Here is a 22047-nt window from a genome sequence, read left to right as displayed (position 1 = left end):
CGCTTACTTTCTCCGTTGCCATTCTCACTCGACTTTTCATCCAACTTGACTTAATCCTTGTTGCTCTCAGGGCACGTTTGACTTTTTTCCTGGAAAAAAAAAAAAAAAAAAAAAAAAAAATTGTTTGTGAAAACAATAATACAGATTATAAGTGCTCGGAAATATCAGGATAGAAAAAAATAAAAATAAAAAAAATAACAATGCGCATTGAAGAACTTATCATTGATGGATTCAAGAGTTACGCCACCCGCACATCCATTACTGGCTGGGATCCAGAATTCAATGCAATTACTGGACTGAATGGCTCCGGAAAGTCAAATATCTTGGACGCTATCTGCTTCGTCCTTGGTATCACCAATTGGTCTCAGGTGAGTGTTGTCTATGCTGCTGGATCCTATCATATATTGTTTCTTAGGTTGAAATATGACCTGTGCTATTCAGCTCATATTTCCTATATCTATGTCCATTCATTCACTCGAAAACAGGTGCGTGCAAGTAGTATCCAGGATTTGATTTATAAACGAGGCCAAGCTGGAGTTACCAAAGCATCTGTCACTGTTGTTTTCAATAATCAAGATCGGGAGCAAAGCCCTGTGGGATTTGAAAGTAGTAAACAAATCACCATCACTCGCCAGGTAAAGAAAGGGCTGTTATGGATATCTAGATATTCCTAAAAAAAGGGGGAAAAAAAGTGCTACAGCTAATAACCTTGAGCTTTGTCACTAGATTCTGATTGGAGGCCGGAGCAAATTTCTGGTGAATGGACATACAGCGCAACAACAAGTTGTTCAGACCCTGTTTCAATCAGTACAACTTAACATCAACAATCCACATTTCCTGATTATGCAAGGAAAGATCACTAAGGTCCTTAACATGAAACCACCAGAAATCTTATCCATGATTGAGGAAGCGGCAGGGACTCGCATGTTTGAGGAGAGGAAAGACAAAGCTTTGAAAACCATGGCCAAAAAGGAAAAGAAAGTCGCAGAAATTACGCAACTACTTGCAGAAGAGATTATCCCTAAGCTCGACAAACTTAGAGCAGAAAAAAGGGCGTATCTAGAGTTCCAAAAGACACAGACTGAGATCGAGCGGCTATCACGAATTGTCGTCTCGTTCGATTACTCACGCTACGAGGTAGGAGACAGTTTGTTTACTAACGTACAATTAAAAAACTAATAGCTAACTTAAATAATCTTGTTCTACTAATCCGGGAAATATTTTAGCAACGTTACTCAAAATCGAAGCATGACTTGGAGACAAAGCTTGCCTTGATAGATCAAAAGTCGGCTGAAATTGAACAGCTACAATCCGCCATTTCCAACATCGCCCAGCACATTGAAACCATTACAGCCAATCGACTCAAGGAGATGACTCAAGGCGGCAAATTTCAAACACTCGATGCAACTGTTAAAGATCTTTCAAAGGAAATTGTTAAAGTGAAGACACAGAGGGATCTCAAAGACAAAGAGGCTCAAGAGGAAGAACAAAACCATTCCGGTCTATTATCAACTCTGAAGGAGGTAAAATGTGTCCTCATTCAAACTAACCGGATTAGAAACGCAACAATGTTTTCGGGAGCACAACTGAAAATTTAGTTGATTAATCACTTATGCGATCTCTAATTCTAATTAGACTGAAAAAACTCTTCATGAAAAACGAGTTGAATTCGAAAAACTTCAGGTGACTTATAATGATCTAAGACGCAAGCATGACGAACAACAAGAACAAGTGCGCATGAACGAGGAGCTCATTCAGACGCTCTCGACCGGTTTAGCAGCTGAGGAAGGTCATGAAAATGGTTATATGGAGCAACTTCAGAGGGTAAAGGCATCTGCAGCACAGGCCACAACGCTGGTAGATCAGTCGAGATTGAAGCTAAAGCATCTTGAGACGGAGCTGTCTGAGAAGCGCAAACAGGCATCGTTAGCACAAAAAAATAACAAAGATCTTAGTGCAGGGCTTTCAGCGGCAAAGCAGCAAGTGAAGCAGCTGGAGGAGACTTTGCATAGGCAATCATTTGATCCTGAACAAGAACGGGCACTGCAGATGGAGAAAGCAGCACAATCTGATGCTATTGCGAAACTATCTGAAAAAATCGAAACCACGTCGCGCAAGGTTGCTGGCCTTGACTTTCAGTATTCAAACCCTACACCTAACTTTGATCGGACTTCTGTTAAAGGCCTCGTTGCTGAATTATTCACTGTGCTTCCAGAACATGCCAATGCTGCTACGGCTTTGGAAATTTGTGCAGGTGGTCGCCTTTACAACGTACATGATCTACAATTTTTGATGTCATTAGATATGAAGAAGAGGCCAAATGTGTCGTATCAAAACTAATATGATTGTTTGTATATTTCTCTTGTAGGTCGTTGTTGATAACGAAATAGTCGGTTCTCAGTTGCTTCAGAACGGAAAGCTTCGCAAACGTGTCACGATTATTCCTTTAAACAAAATTACCGCTTTTAGAGCGCATGCCCAGGTAATTATTCTTCAAAAAGCATTTTCTCGCGTGAACTGTTTTGTAATGACGGTCTAGGGAAATCCTTGGTCTAATCCTTATTTGGCTTGTGATAGAAAATTGCTACTGCACAAAGACTGGCACCCGAAAAAGTTAATTTAGCTCTCACCCTGATCGGCTATGAGGATCAATTAGAAACAGCTATGGCTTACGTCTTTGGAAATACACTCATCTGTGCCGATGCGGATTCGGCAAAGAAAGTAACATTTCATCAAGAGGTTCGGATGAAGTCTGTGACACTAGAGGGAGATGTTTATGACCCAAGTGGGACGTTGCAGGGTGGCTCAAGACCAACTGGAGGTGGAATCCTTGCTAGTCTTCAAGAGATTCATGCATTGAAGAACCAATTGAATGAACATCGCCAGCAACTACAAAAAATTAATCAGCAGCTTTCGAATATATCTCAAGCTGCCAGAGCATATGCAGAACTAAAGCAAAAGATTGAGCTTAAAACTCACGAGCTTCGGTTGTGCGAGCAACAGCTCTCTGGCAGTGAGCATGTTCAGTTGATGGAGCAAACTGAGAGATTAGAGAAGGAAATTAAGGCCTTAAGAGCAGGAATCGAAGATGGTAACCACAAGAAAGCAGAAGCAGTCAAGCGTTGCCAAGAAATCGAAAAGGAAATGAAGGATTTCAAGAAAAACAAGGACGGTAAACTTCACGAACTCATGGTAATGATTTAAACATCTTAACGCTGCCCTAAGAAGAAAAAAAAAAAAAAAAAAAAAAAAAAAGATTGACATGACATGAGAATATAAGGTTGGCTCTAACAAATTTCCTTAATATTAGCAAAAACTGGCAAAATCAAAGGCTGAACTCACTAAAAATGCACCTCGTGTTAAGGCAATGCAGAGAGAGCATCAAACATTTGTGTTGGAGCTGGGTAGGTCTCAAATCTACAAGATTTTAGCGCGTGTGGGAGCATTTATATAGCTTGTCACTGATACTGTCCATGATATTTTCACCAATTAATAGAACAACTTGAGAAGGACGTTAAAGGTGCAAGCCAAGAGTTGTCAGAAAGCAAGTCAGTAATCTCCAAGTTTAAGGATGAGCGTGATCGACTTCAAGAACAACTAGTCATGCTCGAGTCTTCGCTGGAGAAGACTCAGTTAGAATTTGAGCGTGAGAAAGCTCAGCTTAATGCCTACGATGAAGAACTTAAAGAGCTCGAAGCTCTCTCAAAGCAAAAAGCTAAAGTTGTAGCTGAAAGTAGGCTTGAAATCCAAAACTTGACACATGAAACAGATCGTCTCTCCAAAGAGAATAACTCACTATTGAATGCCATTAATGATCTCGAGGGATCCCATGACTGGATTCATGATCAAAAACTGTGAGTCACTTTTTCGTTGTTTTATTTCATTTAGTGACCATATATGTATACATGCAGCTCATTGGCATCTTCTTGTACTATAGCTTGTTTGGACAGCCTAATGGACCATACGATTTCAATGCTCAAAATCCATCGGAAAGCCGGAAGAAACTAAAACAACTTGATGAAAAGCACTCTGCTATGAAGAACAAAGTGAATCCCAAAGTCATGAGCATGCTTGAGAACCAGGAGAAACGCGAAACATCCCTCAAACAGATGTTGGCAACAGTCCAAAGAGATAAAACCAAGATTGAGGATACCATTGTATCCTTAGATGACTACAAGAAAGCGGCCTTGGAGAAAACCTATTCAAAAGTGAATGGAGATTTTGGTGCAATCTTTGGTGATCTCCTACCTGGGAATGATGCTAAACTGCAACCGTTGGAGGGTCAAGGCGTCACTGGAGGATTGGAGGTCAAAGTCTGTTTGGGTGGTGTTTGGAAGGCTAGTTTAACAGAGTTGAGTGGAGGACAGCGATCATTGATTGCACTATCGCTGATATTGTCGCTTCTACAGTTCAAGCCGGCGCCCATGTATATTCTGGATGAAGTGGATGCAGCCCTTGATCTTTCGCATACACAGAATATTGGTCAGCTACTTCGCACACGGTTTAAAGGCTCGCAATTCATTGTAGTGTCTCTAAAGGAAGGAATGTTCAACAATGCGAATGTATTATTTAGAGCAAGATTCAGGGACGGTATTTCAGTTGTTGACGTAAGTTACAATATTGCTTACTTGCTCGAAAATATGTGATTGGGATCGCCAAACGTATACTAACCCATGATACACAATTTATTGTATTGATTTCTATCATATTGCAGCGTAATGCACAAAATCAGCGAGCTAATGCAAAACAACAACATGGCCCCTCCATGTCGTCCTCCACTACAACAACAGGACGACGTGGCGAGAGTGAGAAGGAGAATGAAGTCCCAGCAGCTAACAAGACAACTGCAGAAAGCGATAAAAGTGCAAAGAGGATCAGAGTGTAAAATAAACAATAAACAATAATACTATAGTGTTATTAAGTGCCAAACATTGTTGTCAAAAAATGAAATTATTGACTGAAAAAAGTAGTCTAAAGCCCACTCTCCATGAAAAGTAAGCGTAGCTTGGAAAATTGTATTCGTGAGGTCCTCACGGAAACGGTGTAGCTTTTTTTGTCCAATACATTTCCTTGTTGATGCCGAACAAAGGGCAATAGTTTGAGGAAAGAAGTGTCAATATGCCACTTCGATTTGTACCTATTTTTTTTATTAAATGTAAGGAGCGTCTCCTAATGTCTTTAAAATTTCTGACCAGAATCAAAAAGCTGGTGGAACTCCAACTTTTGGTTCGGAGATAAACTCGCCTACAACGTTGTTGCCAATCTTGGCGTTTGAAAGTGGCATTGTGGTTTTTGAGTCACTAGAGGTTGTGATGATCGTCCCTTTAACGATCACCCAAACTGTCAGTAACTACTAGGAAGAGGACTGCGTATTGTTTGCAAAGGACAACCAATGCAATGAGGAACTGGTGCTTGATTTTTTTGTCGATAGCCAGTTCATACCACGCCTTTGCCCAAAGACATACTTTTGAGGGCGCTCGCTCAGGAGTAATGTCTCATGTTTGATTCCGAGATAAATAATCCTTTTGGAGTAGCTCCACCTAGATCGCAAAGCATTAAAGAGGGGTACTAGCATACATACCCTATGATATACAAATATACATAAAAAGCTTTTTTTGGTTTGGGCTACTGAATTGTCTCGGTGACTTCATGACGGAGATATCGTCAAACTTGTGTCAAAAGACCCTTATGTTGCAATAATCGCTTTAGACGCTCCAAATTTGCTTTATCTGGACGAAACCTCTATAATCCTTAATTGAAACAATAAAAGTCAGCAGCACTATTGAGTGAAGGTCGTGACCTGGGATCTATTCACTCAGAATTATTTAGTTCGAACCCGCCCAGAAGAAGTGATGCTGTCTGTGGGTCAGCTGGGGATCTCATTCATCTAGAGACAGGAGATCTTTAGTATATCTTTTAGCCGCTCGTGACAAACAGAAATCTGCAACGAAGATGGGTCCTTGGCGGTCGCTATGGCATGTTAAGACTAAGGAAGAAGTTAAAACGTCTCAAAATCAATAAAACCTTCTCTCCACTCACTGGCCTTTATATGAGTTAATATACACGCAGCTTCTTCAAAATCTTTGCCTGTCAGTAGAATCACCATGATTTTACCACAATTCTCCTCTTGCCTTTGCATTCTGTTGTATTTCGCTGTCTTGGAGCCTTTTGGCCCGAGAATACAATGGTATTTTAGGTAAATGCAACTTTCTTTTTTATTAAATGATCTTATTTATCCAGCTTAGAAATGCTATTGACTCAATATCATCTGGATGAGCTGCTTTAAACCCATCCATGATGAAAGTTTGACAGGACAAGTTAATAGACATATTAAATATTGTATCCATGAAGTAACTGCAGAAGGAGAAGTTTAATGAATGGGAATAGTAAGAGATTATGCAGTAAAAAGAAAATATTGCAAAAAGCTCTTCACAAGGCATTTACACTCCTGTAGCGAGTCACGAGAAGGGATGGGCCAGGTGTCCTGCTGTTTAAAGCAAGGGCAAGGTATATATTTGTATTCAAACGCGAGTGAATATGAGGTTAAAAACTGAGTGAAGGGATGCACAGCGCGTAAATGAAAAAATAGATTAGCAAAAACTGGCTGTCATGAAGGTGAGGTGGCTACCTAAAGCCGATCGGGCTTTTTTCTTAAAAGGAAATGTATGACTCCAGTATCTGCTTGAGATCTCCATGGCGCCAATTGATGCTGTCGAGAGCATGAGTATTGCTCCAGCGTTTATTGACTGGTATGCTATAATAATGATGGTTGTCATCGTCGCTATTATAGCATCGACCTAAAATGGGTTCCTTTGGTTGCTAAATAATTTCAATACAACCCACCATAGCTATCGCAGCAGCCGCACGAGTGTCTCAGGACTTGGTAGTGCCCCAGCATTAGAAAAGGGAGAAATCTAGGCTGACGTATTCAACCCGCATCATGGAGATCTCTGGCAAGGTGTACTAGTCTCACTTTTTTGCACATCATGTCAAAAAGTGAATTTTATACATGTTCTGCGATGCTCATTGGTTAAATTTATTTTTTATTGGCAGAAGAGGAAGAAAATAACCAGCCAATAGAATCGCCCCATTTGCTCTTTTAAAATAATTTTTTAAATTGAATTGAATCTTGCCAATATTATAAAATTCACTTTTTGAAGGCGTGAAGTTAAATTTAAGGCGACGAAGTGGCTTGTTCTTTGGTCATTACTCAACCTCTCATCATTAACTGTAGCAATATAACCTCATTCGGATCAACTATTGAGCACATTTTGGGGATGTCAGCTCCGATCCCTCATTCAGATCAGCTCCATACGAGCAATATCAATTCCAGCAGTAGTGGACAGCTAATAAGAAAGAGAATTGCAGATAAACACGCACACCATCCTATGAGAGGTAAGTATTTCAAAAACATACTCACTCAGCCCCCAGCTTTGAGTGCTCAAAAAAAACCGCGTCATAACCTCTAAAGCACTGGTGCATCCTTTTTTTTTTTTTATTTTTTTTAAATAATGTGCCTCTTTTCCTCACCAGTTTCTGGTCAAGGAGTGCAGCATAGCAATGGCATTGATGACAGCAAAAGGCCCCTAGCTAACGACAGTGTATGCTTTTAGGAAAAGAAAATTGTTCTCTCTTAAAACATCTGAGTGTAGATGTCGCTATCTGACACATGTATCATTGGCTTTATGACATCCCACGCCCAACAATTTATTTTTTTTCCCATAGGATATACATATGTCTCTGGAACTGTCAAATAAAGGCACGACATCGAAGCGACAGGAAGTGCTATCCATATATCATTATCACTCCACGGCACAACAGCAACAAGAAGCCATCAATGATGAACCAAATGTTACTCCACTATCTCCGATTTCATCGTCATCATCATTATCGTTACCATCGTCACAATCAACAGATATCGAACCGGAAATAGGGCAAGTGCCAGAACTATTGGAACCATTGCCAGGGTTAACGCCATCTAACCCAGAATTAGTGAAAAGAAAGCGCGGCAGACCTAGAAAATACCCTCTTCCTGCAGAATCTACATCACCAAAACCTCTGCCCCCCTCCGACTCTACTGCCATTCCAGACCAACCAAAGAAAAGAGGAAGGAAGCCTAAGGGTACCGTCCCTGCCGTAAAGAAGCCCGAAATCATCCTCTCCACAAGAAGTCTGAGGCTAATTGGAAAGCGTAATATGTCTACAGATCATGCTGAAACCTCAAAGCAAGAATTAGATGAATGTGAAGACAAGGATAAAGATAAGGACGAGGGCGAGAGCACGGATATGATCATGGATGGCGGTAGATTTGCTGGCGAAAGTTTAGTTAAAGTCGAAAGCAAAGGAAAGAGTAAAGATATGGATAATACCAAAGATACAAAAGGAAGAAGAAAGGGGAGCAGAGAGAAGTCACACGTGAATGATAATGGAAATGACAAGGATAGGGGTAATGATGAAATCACTGAAAAGGCTCAGGAGATGGAAAAACACAGGCTTCTGGGTAAGTCTCGGATCAGGAGCACAAGCAGGAGTATGGATGAGAGCAAGGATAAGAACCAGGACAGAGATCAGAGTAAGGATAAGGAGGAGGCTAGAGACAAGAACGAAAGAAAGGAGCAGGACAGAGAAAAGAGAAAGTCCAAGCCTATTGATAAGAACGACAACGAGAATGAGAAGATACAAAATGTGCCCGAGGACTTGAACCATCCTTTGACTGGCCCGTTTTCTGCCCTTGCCCATGCCAATATCAATGACATCCTCACCTACGAAACATTTTCTCATTTTTCTTCTCATGTTCAAGCCGCATTTATCAAGGCCCTCCCCTCTGTTATTCTGGAACAAGATATCTATTTCAAGGATGGTGCCTTGACTCCATCATTTTTCACAAAATGTACAGCCTTCTCCAAGGCATTCTGTGACTGGCAAAAAGCTCTAGGCTTAGGTAAATTCACCAATGAATATGCGCGCCAATATCGGGACATCAAAGAACGAATCGAGACTGAGGCCAAGTGGAAAACCGATCAGTTCGAGGAATATTACGGTGAAAAGGCGATCCGCGAGAACGAAAAGTTCATGGTGGCGGGCTCATCTGTTAAAATTTCTTTGGCTAAGATGGGCTTAATGCGCGGTATTCAAGTTGGAGACTTATTAAGGTATCGACGGACGTTTCATGTCGCCAATACCGACAAGAGCCTTTGCTCAGATACCAAAGGCTTTTCAAAATTGCCCACAAATTTGAGGTCAGTTACAAAAAGTACATCTGGGGAATCCGACAAGCGACGAAAAAGTTTGAAGGGCAAGATGGAAGAAGTACAAACTTCAATATTGGATACGTCAACCGATATTTATGAAATGGGAGGCAATGTAATTGATGTGGATATGCACCTCAAGATAGTTGAAATCAACCCAAATGGAACCCCATGTGTGCAATTTGAGCTTAAACGCGGTCCGACCGAGCATGGTGAGACAAAAGAGCAATACGAGGAGCGCCTAGCTGGGAATCCGATCTATGAGGTAGATACTGCTCCTCAAATCGAAAGTTTATGCCTTGAAAAGGATGGTCGGATCCCAAAAGAGGAACGCAAGAAAGGAAGCGACGCATGGAGGGACATTGATGTGATCCGTGGGACCTTTTTGGTGGGGTCACTATTTGGGATTCGTATGGATCTATATAATAAATCCCTTGCGGACCAAATACGTCAGAAGGGTATAGATGATGAGCAAGACATGTCCGAGGACAAGTCAAGTGTTGGTCAAATACCGACACTTGATGGAGGTATTATGCGAAAGAGAGGACCAACAGCGACAACATCAGGTCCTAGGAAGAAACGAGCATTATGATAAGCAATTGTACAGTAAACAGTGAATGCACTCCAACAACCGAGTAGCAGCTCCTTTATACATAGTCTTGAATAATTAAAAATCTTAGTATTTGCTCAAGTAATATTTGTGGTGCGTTTAATAGTTCAAAAATCTAGACGATAGGGGGTTAAGTACGTCGTCCACGGACAGAGTCAGACCCACGACTAGGCATTCTTCTCTGCGTTTCGACTAACTCTTGAAGGAAACTGTCGGTGTTTAGAGTTAGAGAAGAAAAACGACGTATTAGCTGATGGCGTTGTGCTACACATGAGTCAAAAAAATGCTATAGAGGATGATGTTAAGATGTCCTTACCTCTGGCTGTTATGGATAGTAGTTCCCCCTAAAATGATACGCGTCCCAGGTGTAGCGGCGTTAAGCATTGCAACAAACCTCGCTTCCTCATACGTTGCTCCTCCCACCATAAAGACAATGATATCCTGTGGTCGATCGCGAGAACTAGTGCTTTCCACAAAAGGATATGCTGCTTCTTTTAAACGCATCTTCAGCAATTGCTCGAGGATCTGAGCAAGTTGTGGCTGATGCTGTGTGTAAACGTTTTCAACACCCTATTTGGTGGTAATGTGTAATAAAAGAGATATTACTTTTAAAAGACATCTATCATTTTAATTAACCAAACAAGCATGACATACGAGAGAGCTTGAAGCGTTTTACCTTTAGTCCTTTGAGGGCACTTCTCCCACGCGACAAAATGCTTTCATTCGAAAATAAATCATCTTGACGATGAGAGGCTCCTCCATACTGCATTAATATATCTAGCGTCTATAGTAAAGTGAATAGAGGCGAATGTTCCATAACATTACTCAACGCATGATGACGGCAAGCTTTTTTTTTTTTTTTTTTTTTTTTTTTTTTTTTGAAATAGAATTTCTTACAGCAATCTCACGCTCGCTTAATCCATTCTTGTAAAGTAAATCAATCAAAGAAGCAACAGCATTTCCTTGATACTTCTCGTAACGTAAAGAGTAGAGTTGGACGAGACGTATTTTACTGGCTTCGCTGACTGTAGGGCTACTGATTAACCGTTGCAAGTTCTGATACAATCATAACAATGTTAGTGTTAATCAAGATTTAGCTTCGCTTTTTTTTTTTTTTTTTTTTATTTTTATTTTTTTTTATGTTCTTGCCTTGGCTAAAGAACTTAGAGACAAACCTTGAGATCATTATTATGAGAATCGGTACAGGCTAAACTCTGTTCGAGTTCTGATACCTCTAACACATTTCCTTGATTGACAAGACGGCTCAGTTCTCCTACCAGCGTGACATGCTTGGAGACGTTGCCTGAAAGCTTTCGAAACTCGGGATAATCCTCTACAAACCGCTTCATGTCTGCAATCGATTCGATGTTCATGTTGGATTTTGTTTTAGCCTGATATTCATCCACATAACTCTTGATATTGGCTCCTAGGTCTCCAAGGTTAAGAAACATGTTTTTCTGGAAATAAGAATCCTGATCACATGAAAGGACGATTTCCTGGATGTTCATCGTAAACAGTTGATTGAAGGCAGGTTAGAGCTAGCTGCATTTATTTTCTTATTGATTTACTTCACATAAACATTACCCTATGTAATATGGAACTATTCATACCTTCAACTCAGGTTTAATACCAGGTACTCCTGACAAATCTACCCTCCCATTACGGATGCCAATCAGCTCATGAACCATTGCTTGGTACGTCCATTGCGAGAGAAGCGGGGTTACAGGGTCATTTCTACGGTCCAGAACGAGTAAAATAGGTGATGTATCAGTTTTCCTGAAGTCGAACAGTTGCCCTTCTTGCTGAATTTGAAACTATTGGAATATGATAAAAAGAGATTTCTTTAATCAATCCAATTCTCTTGAGTCCCTTTGATCCTTGATAAACTAAACTATCGTTCCAGAACATGAATAGTATCGTCAGTACCTGTATTTCTGTAGCCAGTCTCTTAGCCATGGCACTTTGCTTTTGGTATCGAATTAGAGGCTTCTTCTTTAGCGAGAGAAGGACGCTGAGAATCCCATCTACTGTCCTTGTGAAACTAGCGTTGTCCCATGTTGTGAAAGAGTCTCCATATAATGGCATATTTTGTACGTCAAGGTTGATTGAAAAACAGTCCGGATTGATGGCATAATAATCCGCATAGTATTCCTACACAAGGGGACTGAATTAATATTTTAATCTGAAAGGAAAAAGATAGATCTATGCTTTTCTCCTTGGTCATTCTTTTGACTCCATGTGTCGGCTTATACCTGAACTTCGCGCACCACTTCATGTTCATCCATCTCGGCGAGCTGCTCTATGGCCGTCTTTTTAAGGCGATTGCTGAAATCTATTAATGGGAAATTGAATAAAATGTAAACGGTTCCTCTAAAATCAAAGCATTTTCTTTCAGTGGTTTCCTTTTCGGAACCTACAAAGATAATAATCTCCGTAGCATGGATCTCTAAGCTCCTTGATCAACTTCTCAATGGAGTCAGCGGTTGGTCTGAGAAAGCAGATACATTTCAAATGACGCATCTTGTCTCGAGCGTTGTTTTCGATACGGTCTACAAGGTATGTTTCCTTTTGAAGTAGGCGGGACTGCGTTGCAACCATTGAAATGATGGGTGTCTGTAGGTAAAGAAGTGAGTTGACAAGGTCATATCACTGTAAGTAAAACTCTCAATGTAGCCTGCTGAGTGCTGAGAATTTTTTTTTTTTTTTTTTTTTTTTTTTTGTTTTTTGATATGTATTCCTTTTTATATCTCAGTCCCTTGTATTACCGTTTCCTGATCCAGGAGTAAAACCTTCATGCCGGACGTATCATCCAGCATCTTATCGATGTAGAATTGTAGAGCCGTTATGGTGTTCATGTTTATCAGAAACAGAGGTCATGCATGGAATGAAGAAATGATGCAAAACGCGATCTTGCTTCTTACGACTATTAATCAAATGCATGCCACGTGTAAAAAATCAGACGCCCATTGACACAGTTTTATGTTTCGTTTTTAGTTAACCAGGATTTATTTTTCGTTGAGTTATCAGAACTATTTACAAAAATAAAAGCAGTTGAATAAAGGGAATGGGAAATAGATTTTTTTAGAGAGGACGACTCTTCAAAAGCGCCATCTCTACGGCACCAGAACCCCAGTCCAAGCCATGGTTATGACCCTTGCCATCCTTGTCCATGCCTGCACGGCTCAATGCCTGTTCTTCGTTCAAGCAGGTAAGAACCCCAAAGATTACTGGTACACCTGAATCTAATCCGACACGCATAATTCCTTGCGTCACAGCCTCACAGATATATTCAAAATGCATAGTCGAGCCTTTGATCAAGACGCCAATACAGATCACTGCATCAAATGCTTGTTTGTTGCCTGCACTACTGGTCGCCGTTGTTGAGGCTTTGGCTGATGAAGGGGCAGAAGTAGTTCCTGTTGGCGAAGAAAGATTTAAGCCATCCAAGAGATTGACATTACCCATCAAATCACTCGCGCCTTCCGCAGCACGAATCTGTGAGACCTCAAGAAGCTTCTTAGCAGCAAATGGAAGTTCGTATGCACCGGGAACAGATTCAATGACAATGTTCTCAGGCTTGACCTTGTGTTGCTCGATCATTGCTTTCTTTGCACCTGCAACCAGTCCTTGGACGATGGCAGAGTTCCAGCGAGTATGGACGATAAGGATACGGAGGTCAGAGCCATCCTGTGGGACTGAAGCAGGCTCAAGCCCTTTATGGAAATCGTCGATCATAATTGAAGGATATGAGCTGAATACTTTATGAGGAATGAAACAAGAGAGAACAGACTTGCTGGAAGCGCAAAAGGCATCTTGGTCAGGACGTGGCTTGTATGCGACTTTTTAGTGATATTTTATGCGATTATATGCCATGGCGGCCTGGTACTACTTTAAACGCGCAATAAGTGTTAGAGCAACTACTACACATAATAAATATTCTACTCTGAGGGCAAATGAATGAGTATTTTGATTAAAAAAAGTGGACGCTCTAATAAACATAATATAAACTACGTTTTCTCAACACTGTTGAAGCTACATATACTCGATGCTCGCGATCGAGTCACCGCAACAACACCTGCCATTTCAGGTGGAGAGACTGCTATGCTATAGATACTACTTGCGCTACTGAGGAGACCGTTACGAACTCCACTGCCACCGTGGCTAGCATCAAGGCTATAGATGCTTCCAGTTTCACCACCTCCGTTGCCATTGTTACTAATAATACCGCTTATGCTATCAAAATTATCATAACTTGCTCCGATCCATCGACCTATACCTAAGTGTTGACCCCATCTAGTCTCACAGAACCAGACCCATATCTGACTAACAATTGTTCTAGGTCGAGGTTGGTTCCTAAGATCTCGAATCAACACCAAAAGCGACCATCCATGAACAGCAGCAATGATAACTTCTAGGGTTGTGAGTATGATCATTCTGGACGCCTCTATGTTACCATTACTATCAGCGCTATCACCATCCAAAGCATCCAGATCATCCAAACCATTGCTATCACCGCCATGGAACCCTATATTTGAGGACAATAGGAACTTCCGAAACTTTGTTCCAGCTGTCAGCATAAATAGGATGGAGACCAATGATAGGATACGGAATAAGAACCGTAGACACCATATCGCAAATGCCACCTGAGTCAATCGTAATGACCGTCGAGTCGCCACCATGAGCCCAATAGCATTGTCAATGATTGATAGCGAGGACATGACGAGAAGAGTATAGACAATTACCAGCTCTGTACCTTCATAGTCAAAATTCACGAGATCTGGGTTGCGTACCAAGAGCATTTGACTGACCAGGGGCAATAGTGAATGGAAGTTCCGGAATCCATTCTTCTTGAAGTTACCCCTTGTTTCTTTTGTCGATGTTGGGCTTCTTTGTGGAGAGTTATTCTTATTGCTGCTAACACCAGCGTTATTCTTTTTGCTGAACTCAGATTGATGTTGAGAATTGGTGCCTGGATTGGGTCTACGTCCTCTACGGCTACTGCTGTCGTCAGTGTCAGCACCAGTTGAAGGCTCTGCCTTTCTGGCTTCGATGCTAGAGCTGAATGCCAATTGTGAGGATTCGTAGGCAATAGATACTGGATTGAACGTCGGTGATGGTTTATGAAAAGAAAAACGTGACAAGTCTTTTTTTTTTTTTTAAAAAAAAAAAAAAAAAAAAAAAAAAGGCATTGACCGTCTATAGCAGGTTAATAGGAAAGAATAATCGACATGTACGAAAAAAATATGGAATAAAGGCTAAAAACATACCATTCAGCTGTTCGAATTTATGGATCTCGTTATTGCTAGTTTGTATGGTGCTGATGGAATAGCATATCCCATAAACGGATACGAGAGCAACAACTAATCGAGGCCATTCTTGAGCAAGCCGTGTGCGGTATACAGAAATAGTGGAGTATAAAAGCATAACTGCGAGTGGTTGTTGTAGCTGGCTATCTTTATTCTCCAATATTCTTCTGGTCACTTTTTAGTGCTGCGGATTATTGAGTAAAGAGGTAAGGTTCAGTATGGTATAAAATGATGCCAAGACTTTGCTGAGACAGTTGTTTTGCTGATATTGTTGGAGAAATTAAAGAAAGAAAAAGGGAAATGTGCAATGCGCATACAACAAGCCTATCTCAATTTCCCCAGCCACATGGAAATAGAGCCCAGCACCTCACCACGCATGCCAATATTTGTGCAAATATACAACTGTGTCAATATATATACATTTATATAAATGTATAAAGGCACCATTGCCTGTAATATCGAGCTCAATAGGCTGTCAGTAACACTGATCTATTGTCAGAAATAAAATTGATGTCCAGCTTGCCACCCTTCATCTCAGTCGCCGAACGCTTCCCGACGTCTTGACTGCACTGACTATTTTTCCTAACTTTTGCAACTGAGGTGTGAGCATCATTACCAAATGCATCCAGTAAATCGATGTAGGCAGACGCCTCAGAGCTTTATTTGGTTACTCTCAGCCTACATTCAAGTCATTCTACGCGTCCACTACCGATAAATTGGCCACAGCATGGTTGCAACGTGCCAATGGAGAAAAGTAATCATTATACGAGTCCGCTACTGTGCAGTACAGGTCATGAAACCAGCTTTTGGTGCCATTTGTCATGCCCGCAGTATTAAACGCTTTGCTCAAGTCTGAAAAAACCATAACCTAGTTAGCATGACAGTAGTACGGATGCTCGTGTGCTTCCGACCAAGAATTACCATGCCGCAAAGTTTTAAGCAGGCTACCAAGTAGGAGAGCATGGCAAAATGTCTTCAACTGATGCTGTCACATTCTCCAACCCTTGTTTTTTTTTTTTTTTTTTTTTTTTTTTTGTGCCTATGAATTATTGACCAGAGTAATCCGAAAACAAACGAAGATAGTCTTAGAGCAATTAAGGTTCATGGTAGGCTATAGTCCAGTGGCTGTGCGACAATACATTCTATTTATTTTACTCAAGATACTATACTCCATAGCTTTTCAAGAAGCAGGGGATTCCATACACCACTGAGGCAGCACCGACCAAGTATTTGAGCTTGCACTTCTCGCGCGCCTCTTTGACTGCCTCTACTAATGACAGTTGCGGCTCACAATCATCATAACTTTTTAGTTCTATTTTCCCCTCTTCTAAATTATCTAGCCCTTCAGCAATTACATCATCCAACCCTTGCTCCATGTAATTAGGCTTTTCCTCGAAGGATGCCATGTAGGAACGGTTCCTATCCAAACCCCACATTTGGAAAGTGGCCATGCTAAAACGATCAAGGTCCTTGTCGGTGACATCCCAGAGATTAGCCACAATTGTAGGACATCCAGCCAGAAGATAGTTCATCACATTGCCAGTCGGATCGAACTCTCCATCACCTTTCAGGCATCCTGAGCTACAACCTAAGAGTAGTGAAACAGCGCAATGACCGAGCTGTCGAATCTGAGTTGATCGGATGTACTGTTCACCACCAGAATGTCCAAAGTAACTAATAAAACAAGCATGCAGTCAACAAACGAAGGAGCCATGTTAAGACACATGCTCAAATGAGAAATGAACAGCATAATGGAAAACAGGCACATATCATAAACTTACATATATAAATCATGTTTCGAGAGTCCATTGATACACTCAAGGTCCAAAGGTGCTCGGCCTGTTACCCCACCCCATCCTTGTTGGCTCTCCACATACTCCTTGAATTCGTCTTCGGTATTCTTGAGGTCTCCACCGGGATTCAGAATATAAAACGTCTTTTGTGGATCTACTACAAGATCCTGCCACTCACAACCCATAATACTTTGAAGTTCATCAGCAGCGTTCGCCTCATTTAAGCGGGTAAGGCTACTATGGCCTTCATTCCGTCTCTCATGTTGACTACCCTTGAATATACAATATTTTTGCTGCAGAATCCTATCTCTCAAGAACCAAATGGAAGGTACTCTTGAGACAGCTTCTTCACGTAGGACGGGGCAAGATTCCCAAGGAAAGATCTGTAAGTGCTTGTCGAGTATCAGAATGACGTGTGCCCCATCGTCAAACCCGTTGTTCTTGGCCTCTGTCTCAGCTTCCCAATAGCAGCAGAGAGCTTTCTTGATCTGTAATGCAATCTTGCCGAATTGCACCTCTGAATATTCAATGATAGGGGATGATGACGCTGATGTCGGGCTTGGCCCGTAAAGTGGTGTGCAGGTCGATGCCGAAGGGACAGCCCCGTTATAGAGATAGGCATCCAATAAAAAGTATATTAGATCTTTGAGCTCGGTGAACGATGGCTGATCACCAAGGTTCAATATCACTCGACATAAATCAACATTGATCTCCAGTTGTAAGATAGAGTCTTTACTTGAAGCAGCTGTACTTTCATCCTGGTCCGGTGTGCCAGCTTCCGCACCAGTAGAGGCAGTTGACATGGAGTGCACAGCTTGAGACATAATCCATTCAAGGGCTCGTTTAAAATTCATCAGGTTTTCCTCGTTCACTGGCGTGTTATGAGACTGAATGATCCCTTTCAGCCCACCCAGCCACTGATCTTGTATCAAACATAAAAGGGTATACAAACGTTCGTCCAGCCTCTGACGTTGACGCCACCACTCTGCCTTGGCCTCTCTCGTCAACTCCATTGGAGCTTGAGCAAATTTAACCGAACTTGTAGCTGCTGAATGTTGTTTCGACGAAGTTTGCGCTAATGTCTCTTGGCTACTCAACATAATATCCTGGAATTCCTTCACTGCCTTCTTGAAGGACAATGGTTCAACAGGTGTGCTTTCTTCTTCATCAAAGCCCATTGCGACACCAAAGCCAAGGTTTTGATGATCGTCTTCCCTCTGATACCCCCGATTTAAAGGCAGTCGTAGAACTAACGGCGTTGCTCCTGCCCGCATACGATTGACATAAAGTACATCACGCTCTATATTTATCTCGTGCTCCTGGTTCACCTCACGCTCTACATCCATGGACAATGAGACCACTGTCCACTTTTTGGGCAAAATGTCAATATATCTTTTCTGGAAAGTATCCGACTGGCCATTTATCACTTGAGTGTCGTCACTGTAGATCTTATCCATTATCTCAAGGATTGGTCGTTCATTACCGAAGGATGTGGAGGAATGAAGCTTACTTTGTCGGTCATAATACTCTCTTCGGCCACAACGAGTGAGGAGATCCTCTGGGCGCATCCCCACATTCCGGAGATCATTGTCTTCATCAGCCTTAGCGTTCTCATCGTCTTGGCAGCTACCCATGTTTACGTCAACATCCGCGAATTCTTGATCATCATTCCTATCATCATCAGCTATCAATCTCAGCCGCCTTGGTTTTTCGAGTCCAACTAGGTGAACCGTCTTTGGTCCCAGTTGCTGTTGAGTTGATCGCTCGTTGTCCAACCGGAAATCACAGAGTTGAGGAAGAGAAGATTCTGGGTTATTGACTTGAAGCTGGATTTCGCTAGGCCAAGTCTGGTCGTTGTACAATGCCTCTGGGTTGAGCTTCTGTCTAATTAAGCTATGCATTTCGCGATGCTGTGTGATCGCTTTTGCCATTTCCAAATAACAGGCTGCTCGAACAGCCATATCATGGTTGATAGTGTCAATGTGTTCATTTTGTTTCCCATTTAGAGCTGTCTCCTGGCAAAAGCACGACTCGAGGACAGAAAGGTAGATTTGTTTTAAGCAGACCTCCGATATAGTGTGAGGTGAATGAGCCTTTATCATACAGTGATATGCAGCCATGAGATTCTCATGAGCTTGCTTCATAAGCTCTCGGCAGTGGTCACCTAGGCCCTTCTGAGTTCCTTTTTGGTGTTTCCTAGAACTGCGCTGTTTTGAAGGGCTCTGCAGCGTTGTCTCATACTTAAGTTGCGATTGATGATGGCGTGTCATTTTTGTGACACGAACCGATGGCGACGACAAAAGCGACTCCTGCTTTGTATTCAAAGACCGCAATACCCCATTGTCGCTATGAATAAAGGATTGGTTAAATAATGTAGTGGGCGACACCAAGTCCTGGATTTGTAGCTTTCTGAAGAGTCCAATGGACAATGCCGAGTCTGGCATCATGGCATACAACAAGTTTTTTGACATTGTATCCTCCAATTCCAGAATCAGCACTTTTGCTTTTGTCAAGTGGTACTCTTCAATGGTGAGTGCTACGGGGTCCTCCGCCTTTGATCTCTCAATCATAGTAAACGCCTCTGCTCGGCGACCATTTAGGCCAAGAATCAATCCACTCCTGTATCCCATTGTGGCCTTGATTCCAGCTAAGGCCACACACTCGAACTGAGCTTGATCGGACATTCCTAGGCCACCCTCATATAAACCCTCAATTTGAGGACGCAGAATACCCCGAATATTGGCTCCTTGTAAACCATTAACCGTGGTTAATCTCGATTCGCGTGGTGTCTGCGGCTCCCTAATGACGAGGTGTTCCAGTTCTGAGATGAAAGCCTTGTCCATCAAATGCGTCAACACCTCATCTGCGAAGCAATATGCTTTCAGGGACTGCTTGAGCTCTTGATTTGCGAAATAAAGGTCGCCATTCAGCAATTGAATCTTCACATCCTTGATTTCCCAGACCAAGGCGCTAGCATTGGATTCTTCTCCCCACATATCCAGTTCTTGAAGAATTTGCTGACTCTCCTTCCATTCATGCCGCCGCAGTTTTAGCTCTGCCTGCTCCAACATAAATCGGCCGATGGACTTTCCCGACTTTGAGAGCTGCGCAATATGTCGACCTTCATTAAAAAAGTAGTCTGCTTCACGCGCGCTGCCTTGTACTAAGTACAGCCTTCCTAATTGGTGATATGTCTCGATTAATAGCCGGAATATAATCCATTGATATCTCTGTGTTATCAGTTTTTCCAAAGTTTGCCATAGTTGTCTACTCTCATTCATTGTAGGGTCCTGAGTCTGTGTCTCGCTTGGTATTGTTGTCTGTGGCCGGACTAAGAATGGATTTTCGATAGGTTGACGAGTGACAATATTAGGGTCCATTCTGGCAGACTTGATAGCCGTAGATAATGTGGTGACTATGCGGCTAAGCTGTCGACCAGCTCTTTTTGAATCTAGAATAGCCTCGGAGAGATCTCCTTCGTGCAAAAGCAGCTGTGACCGCGCTAGGTACGCCTCAACGATGACTATAGCTCTCTGGAATTTGATCTCAACCTTTCGAGATAACATTCCAATTTTGGATGAATTGCTCTCGATACTTTCATGATGGCTGTTGGAAACGTAGTGCTGTTCGGAATGGTATCTTGCCTGATTATAAGTAGCTACACCTTGGGTTTTAAGTCCCACAGACATCAGATACAAGCTGTGGATAAGCAACCATGTAGCATAAGCTCCACCAGAGAGCGAAGAATCTCTCGGTATTCTCGCCATTTCTCCTAAAATGTGTTTGCCATGATTAAGCGCCATTTTAGCTTTACCCGAATATCCGAGAGCGAGGTATGCTTGCCCCATTCTAGCATATATCCTTACAGCATCTTTAGCGCACATACGGGATGAATAACAAAATGAAATTAAAGAAAAAAGCGTGGTTAAGACTGTGTAATACAATCAGAAATAAAATATTAAATACTATATTGAAAATTCCCTCCATCAGTAAATCACATACCTCCACAAGTGTTCTCTATGGTAGTCATTACACCATTACACAACTTCAACATGAGCAAATAAACTTGAACCTGTAATACATGATAGTCTATCATGCCTAGGCAATCCGCCAACATCTGTAGGTGATCATATAAAAACTCTGGTTCAGGTAGCTGTTTCCTGATCTTGTCAACTTCGAGCTGATGATTAATAAGCCGTGAATCTTCGGTTGAAGTAAAGCACTCGATTTTGCCAAGAATTAACTCCCAGAGCTGGAGAGCAATCTGAAACGGCTTCGATCTTCTTAATAGTCCATCTCCTCGACAGCGATCTAGAACTCCATTCCACGAGTAGGCCAAAGCCAGATGGTGGTTCCTAACTGGCTCTAGCGCCAAATCTGCTTTGAGATCCTTTTCTTTTAGGATCTCTACTGCCTCCTCAACAAGATGAGGTGCCTCCTGCTGCAAGTCAATCTCTGGCCTGGACTGGTACAACATCGCTAATTGAATTAGGACACGAGCCCGCCTGATTGGGTTCATCATCCCTTGACCACCGCGATAAACTCTTGTGATTAGGTGTCTAAGGACTTCGATCTGCTCTTCACTGCACTGATTTGTGTAGTTTGTTTTAACACTGAGGACACCCAGAATCCGGCACTCGAATTCTTGCACGATACCGCAAATGTGAACTGGAACGTCAGGCTGCATCACTTTTGATTCAAACTCTGGTACTGTGACTATAGAACTAAACCGTGATCCCTCCATCATTAGTAGAATGCGCGCGCGCCGGTTCAATAGTTTAGCAGCAGGAAGCTGAGATACATTTAGGCCTCCCATCATGGCTGCATCTATAGCCAGAAATGCGTTCAGTGGCAAAACGCAGAGACCAGAGTTGAAGCATTTTAGTGCGCCACTTAGGTCGTCGGCAGCTTGGAGACAGACACCTAGAACTTCGTATCGATTTGCTAAAACGAGCCTTTCCGCCGACCTGGACCTAAGTTCACTTCTACTGCTCTCAATGTTTTCAAGACTCCTGTCCGTTGAAAGATCGTCTTGGAGCCAAGCAGAATAGCATTCAACGGCGATCTCAAGTGGTCGAATAGCCTCACTA

The 22047-nt window shown here is 42.0% G+C and overlaps 6 protein-coding genes across 6 annotated transcripts; 2 read left to right on the top strand and 4 right to left on the bottom strand.

Annotated features, from left to right (window-relative positions):
* Window positions 1-11: 11 nt before the first annotated feature.
* BCR41DRAFT_110256 (hypothetical protein) lies at window positions 12-3917 on the top strand. Its single transcript, XM_022019380.1, has 9 exons — window positions 12-368; window positions 486-635; window positions 727-1137; window positions 1227-1523; window positions 1636-2271; window positions 2369-2482; window positions 2578-3192; window positions 3311-3404; window positions 3497-3917. The coding sequence occupies exons 1-9, from the start codon at window positions 201-203 to the stop codon at window positions 3856-3858; spliced, it is 2847 nt and encodes a 948-aa protein (XP_021879585.1). The 5' UTR covers window positions 12-200; the 3' UTR covers window positions 3859-3917.
* A 3305-nt stretch (window positions 3918-7222) lies between these two features.
* On the top strand, window positions 7223-9908 carry BCR41DRAFT_387730 (Asx homology domain-domain-containing protein). Its single transcript, XM_022027921.1, has 3 exons — window positions 7223-7395; window positions 7534-7601; window positions 7726-9908. The coding sequence occupies exons 1-3, from the start codon at window positions 7278-7280 to the stop codon at window positions 9838-9840; spliced, it is 2301 nt and encodes a 766-aa protein (XP_021879584.1). The 5' UTR covers window positions 7223-7277; the 3' UTR covers window positions 9841-9908.
* A 26-nt stretch (window positions 9909-9934) lies between these two features.
* On the bottom strand, window positions 9935-12769 carry BCR41DRAFT_356948 (Sec1-like protein). Its single transcript, XM_022024772.1, has 10 exons — window positions 12624-12769; window positions 12276-12471; window positions 12111-12190; window positions 11785-12009; window positions 11469-11672; window positions 11034-11354; window positions 10756-10914; window positions 10535-10642; window positions 10175-10428; window positions 9935-10067 (listed from the first exon to the last, which is right to left on the bottom strand). The coding sequence occupies exons 1-10, from the start codon at window positions 12711-12713 to the stop codon at window positions 9989-9991; spliced, it is 1716 nt and encodes a 571-aa protein (XP_021879583.1). The 5' UTR covers window positions 12714-12769; the 3' UTR covers window positions 9935-9988.
* Window positions 12770-12839: 70 nt separating this feature from the next.
* BCR41DRAFT_356947 (6,7-dimethyl-8-ribityllumazine synthase) lies at window positions 12840-13649 on the bottom strand. Its single transcript, XM_022024771.1, has one exon. It carries the CDS (start codon window positions 13591-13593, stop codon window positions 12940-12942), a length of 654 nt encoding a protein of 217 aa, XP_021879582.1. The 5' UTR covers window positions 13594-13649; the 3' UTR covers window positions 12840-12939.
* A 140-nt stretch (window positions 13650-13789) lies between these two features.
* BCR41DRAFT_356946 (hypothetical protein) lies at window positions 13790-15433 on the bottom strand. Its single transcript, XM_022024770.1, has 2 exons — window positions 15126-15433; window positions 13790-15001 (listed from the first exon to the last, which is right to left on the bottom strand). The coding sequence occupies exons 1-2, from the start codon at window positions 15280-15282 to the stop codon at window positions 13866-13868; spliced, it is 1293 nt and encodes a 430-aa protein (XP_021879581.1). The 5' UTR covers window positions 15283-15433; the 3' UTR covers window positions 13790-13865.
* Window positions 15434-16327: 894 nt separating this feature from the next.
* BCR41DRAFT_308327 (peptidase family C50-domain-containing protein) lies at window positions 16328-18303 on the bottom strand (the record flags this gene model as incomplete). The annotated part of the gene is made up of 7 exons (XM_022020909.1): window positions 16328-16476; window positions 16594-16838; window positions 16946-17114; window positions 17229-17472; window positions 17557-17607; window positions 17662-18041; window positions 18144-18303. The coding sequence occupies 7 exons, from the start codon at window positions 18301-18303 to the stop codon at window positions 16328-16330; spliced, it is 1398 nt and encodes a 465-aa protein (XP_021879580.1).
* Between the last annotated feature and the right edge of the window lie 3744 nt (window positions 18304-22047).

Source organism: Lobosporangium transversale, assembly GCF_002105155.1.
Source record: "Lobosporangium transversale strain NRRL 3116 chromosome Unknown BCR41scaffold_28, whole genome shotgun sequence".
NCBI lineage: Eukaryota > Fungi > Mortierellomycota > Mortierellomycetes > Mortierellales > Mortierellaceae > Lobosporangium > Lobosporangium transversale.
This window is presented reverse-complemented; position numbering and strand designations above follow the sequence as displayed.